This window comes from Micromys minutus, assembly GCF_963924665.1.
Source record: "Micromys minutus genome assembly, chromosome: 2".
NCBI classification, from domain to species: domain Eukaryota; kingdom Metazoa; phylum Chordata; class Mammalia; order Rodentia; family Muridae; genus Micromys; species Micromys minutus.
Window position 1 is genome coordinate 92,457,047 of NC_137971.1, and position 5,200 is coordinate 92,462,246.

General features: G+C 37.6%; 1 protein-coding gene across 1 annotated transcript; it reads right to left on the reverse strand.

The window, feature by feature from the left end:
• Nucleotides 1-2,528: 2,528 nt before the first annotated feature.
• On the reverse strand, nucleotides 2,529-3,473 carry LOC308418084 (olfactory receptor OR51C1-like; the record flags this gene model as incomplete). The annotated part of the gene is made up of 1 exon (XM_080913413.1): nucleotides 2,529-3,473. One exon carries the CDS (start codon nucleotides 3,471-3,473, stop codon nucleotides 2,529-2,531), a length of 945 nt encoding a protein of 314 aa, XP_080769539.1.
• Nucleotides 3,474-5,200: the final 1,727 nt, after the last annotated feature.

Genomic DNA, 5,200 nt, shown 5'->3' on the forward strand with positions numbered 1-5,200 from the left:
ATTTGACAGAGGAATACTTCAGGTTTATTCTCTATCACCTTTTGTCTTATTCTTTCCAAACAATGATTCTCACTAATCATGGGACAAGGTTGTCAGCTAAAAAGCCTCAACGAGCTCCCTATCTATTCCCCATGGTGCTGGCTTTTTACATGAGACTGGATATTCAAACTTCAGTCTACATGCTTGCATAAAAACATTTCTTACTCACTGATCTATCTCTCCAAGGCCCCCTCCTACAAAATGAGTTGAGTGTCTCATATATTTTATACAGGTATCAAACTCTGTGTAACCAAGAATAACCTCAAATCTCTGATCCTCCTGCCTCCAACTCTAGAGTACTGTGATTGCAAGGGTATGCCATTTCATCCTCTTTTACCTTATTCGTGCAGAGTTGTGGGTCAAAACCAGGGGTGGTGCATGTTACCAACAGAGATATATCACCATGTTCTCTACCAGGAACTTCTAATGATTCATGGAGCTTCTTCATAGTCTCACCTCCCTGCCCCGTGTGTGTGTGTGTGTGTGTGTGTGTGTGTGTGTGTGTGTATACAACATTTGGGATTGTTTATGGATGACCCTGATTTCCTGCTTCATGATAATATCTCTCCCTCCCCCCCCCCCGCTCAAACATTTGTTAAATGGCACACTTACGTTAAGATTCTGACATCTCATCTACACTTTAGCCTAGTGCCATAGGTCCTATACCTAACAAATTTGAATTGTATTTTCTCTGCCCAATGATACAACAAACTTGTTAGAATCCTGGGTAATCCTAGGTCCCATGAAACTTCTGCCTTCAACCAAATTGAGTTCTCCAAATGAGTATGTAATATTCCACAATTCCAACCTTTGGTAGGTGAGCAATGGTATGTGGGGTTAAAAGGGCAGCATTCGTGAAGAATCTGTGTGGTGACAGTCAGACATGACACTGGAGTATATGATAATAGCCAATGAACATGTCAATGTTGAAGTAGTGCACATAGGGCAGGAATGGCTGGAGGCTTTGCAGGGCAGTTTAGAATGTTTCAAAACTACCCAGAAATCTCAGAATTCCGATGGCGCTTTAATCTGCTTTTAGAAGCAAGACAACTGTACAGTACTACTACTAAACTCACTTAGAATAGATGGCCCATGGGGAAGCCTCAGTTCTTCTTAGAAATAAATAAATAAGTAAGTAAGTAAATAAATAAATAAATAAATAAATAAATAAATAAATAAATAAAATTTTGAAATATGTATTCACCATATATTATGAAAATAAATTAATAAAAAACAAAACAAAAGAATAGATGGCCCAAAATTACAGATTTCTAATTTTTCCAGGTTTCCTTAGAACCCAAAAGACCTCTATGAGATTAATAATATCTTTTTATTCTTTTGTGAAACAGCAGAGGTTAACTCTATTGCTTTCCTGAATGCAACAGCTGTACTTACAAGTACATGGATTGTTCCTTTGTGCCTTTCTCTCAGGCTGGATGAGGAGCTGAGTTCTTCTGCACAGGGAGACAGAATATTTATGAGGAGAACAGTGCCTGGCTTTCTAAAATCTCTTCATCAGAAAACCCCAGATAGAGATGATGTGTATCCCAGAGGATGAGACTCCCATGGGTTCATTCTTCTTTATGTTTTTTCCCCTCAGCCTCATTGTGAGCTCCTTCAGTTTCCATTAAAAAAATGGTCTTATAATTCTTTCGTCCAGTATCAGAAAATGTTCCTATAAAAACACATTTGTAAAAGTCTCCTCCCTATCTATGTGGGAATGCAGTACTGAGTGTCTTGATCTTGTGTAGCTCTTGTGTAGGGAAACATAGCTGCTTTGAGTCCATTGTCCTGTAACCTTTAATCAGATGTTTCTGTCAATACTGCTCTGCAGATAGCCAGACAATCTTTATTAATTTTTTTCAAAAAGCACTTTAAGGATTTATCATATTTCAGAGTTTTGCACTACATTGCACCAAAAACTAAATGGAAAAAATCAGTGTATTAGCAAAAATTCTTTGTTCTTATTATTTTAATTAAGATTTTCAGGAGTATAGGATAATACTTCAGGGTATTATTCAATGCATAATAATAAAATTAGTATAATTCGCATTTTCATGTTCTATATATTATATTTAATTTTCAGATTAAGCTGGAATAATTGTAGAGTTATGTGACAGAACTTTAATTTTAATGTATAACTGCATTGTGTGATGATCAAATAAATCAGGAGATGGTTTTCTATGATACATTTTAGACAATACATAGCCACATTTTACAGAGATCTCTAAGCTTCCTTAGAGAACTAGAAAAGTACTCATTTCAATCACTTTTCTTTATTGTTTCTTTAGTGATTCTACTATTACATTTTATTCAACTATGAATATTTGATTGGCAATAGTTATCTAATTAAAACCTTATAAAACTAGAGTGAATAAAATTTATTTATTGACAGGTTCTTTCAAGATACAGTGTTAAATCACTCAAGTGAATAACAAAACAAAAATTTAAGGAAGACTCTCTTTAAAAAAACAAACTTTAAAACTTTCCTAATATGGCTTAACAAAGAATACTTTAAGCACGGCTTTGCGAATTTGTTTGGTTCTCACACTGTAGATTATGGGATTCATTACAGGAGGAATGAGCAGATACACAGTGGAAATTAGAGTGTGCACAAAGGGAGGGGCATGTTTCCAAAATCTGTGCACCAATGACAGGCTGATCATAGGGATGTAGAAAATGGCAACAGCACTGAGATGGGAGACACAGGTACCAAATGCCTTTTTCCACTCCTCCTTGGATGCAATGCTAAGTACAGAATGGATGATTAGAATGTAAGAGAGAAGGATCAAGACAGAGTCCAAGCCTGCATTAGAAATGACAATGGCCAAGCCAAAGGCACTGTTGATCCTTGTATCTGAGCATGAAAGCTTCATCACGTCAGGATAGAAGCAGTAGGAATGATGGAGCACATGACTATGACAAAAGGACAGACGCTTGAGGAGCAGTAGTAAAGGAACAAGAGCTGTGGTTCCCCTAATTATGATTGCAAAACCCACTGCAATGATCCGTGAATTGGTTAAGATCATAGCATACCTCAGTGGGTTACAGATGGCAACAAATCGGTCAAAGGCCATCACCAAGAGGACTGAGGATTCCATGAATGTAAAGCCATGGATAAAGAACATTTGGCCAATGCACGCATCAAAGCTAATTTCCCGAACATTAAACCAGAAGATACCCAACACAGTTCCCACTGTCGAAAGGCACAGACCGAGGTCCGTGAAAGACAGCATGGACAGGAAATAGTACATGGGCTCATGGAGGCTTGACTCAGTGATGATGATAAAGAGGATCATGCTGTTCCCAGAGATGGCGATGGCATACAGACAACAGAAAGGGATGGAAAACCAGCTGTGAGAGGTCTCAAAGCCAGGAATGCCAGTGAGGAAGAAAACTGGTGGGTAAGCAGTGCTCTGGTTGAAGGATCGCATGGTGCCTGAAGGATGCAGATGTCTTTCGGGGAAAAGCACACATCCTGTAATGATAAAGAATGCTTCCATCTCTGCAATTTATGAAGAACCAGTTCTTGTCTGTCATCTTTAAAGGAAAAGTCCATTTATGTATGACATATAAAACTGGGCACAGGTGAACTTAGGTGAAGTTGAACTAAGTTCAATGCCAAGAACCCACAGGGTAGAGAAAGGGAACCTACTTCACACATTGTCATATGACCTCCTTTAACAGTCATGGTATATGTTTATGTATACACATGAATGAGAACATGGTTAAACATGTGCATACACACACACACAGACACACACACACACACACACACACACACACACACACACACACACACACACACCAAGTACAAAAACAAAAACTATACTAAGTGGGCTAGAGAGATGGCTTAGCAGTTAAGAGCTCTGGCTACACCTCCAAAAGATGCAGACTTAATTCCCACCACTCACATGGCAGTTCACTACTGTCTATAACTTCAGCTCCAGAGTATATAACACCTTCACCCTAGACATACATGGGGGCAGAACACCACAATACATTAAAAAAACTTTAAAAGAAATTATATATATATATATATATATATATATATATATATATATATATATATATATATATATATATATATACTCGCAAATAACCTACAGTGGTTGATAGAAGGAAAGGGGTGTTTACACAAGTAGTAATCGGAAATCTAATTATGTTTAAGGAAAAGTCTGCCTGCATAAAGATGATTTTAAAAGATGACCTCACTGAGAACTAATAGCTCATTAGGAGCTTATGGAAAAATCACTGAAGAGGAACTGCCTTACCAAACATCATGGTTTTCTACTTTACAGAGGAATGTTAGGGTTAGAGTGAGGAGGAGTCTCCTCTTCCTGCTTTTAGGCACATAAATCCGAAGAGTTGAGGACACTACTTTATTTGCTTTTTGAGCTTTCTAAATTATATTTTCCTCTTCAGCATGTTTGATCTTAACATAAATGTCTGCCCCTCCCATTCATCAATGAACATGTTTACAATGTGATGAGTACTAGTGAAGATCAGGTATTGTCACAACAGTAGAGCCTGGAAATGACCCTGAGAACACAAAACACTGAAAAGGCATGAATCTGGACTTGAGTAAAAAAATCAACTAAAGCTGTGTCATTAAAGGGACATGTCTAAGATGTTAGAGTAGAAGAAAATAGGAAATGATCCAAAGTAGAAGCTTTATAAGTACTGTGATAACTGCCTTTCGATTAGGCTTATAAAGGGACGGGGTTTGTCCAAGCTGTATTAGAGGTTTCAGTCTGGCGCTAAGCATTTCTGTTGTTTTAGTCCCATGGTGGATCAACCACGTACTCTCAACACCTAGCCAAGACCCCTACAAGATAATTTAGATCTAACCACAAGCCACTATGTCTATTTCTGAGGGATTGTAACATATAAGTGAGTATTAAGTATTTGGGCTCTACTATTATTTTTTCAAATCAATTTATTCACGTACTTGATACATCTATTAGATGTCATGCAGGGCATCCTCCATGGCTCTGAGGTTAATAATTCAGGAGCTAAGAATGTAGCCTTGTAGCAATTCTCAGTATTTAAAAAGCATTATGTCTAATCGCTTCATTTCTTAAACCCTCCTAAACCTTCCTTGCACTCTGTTCTCAGACTCACTTCTTTTAAATTTATTGTCTGATCATTTCCCCACGGG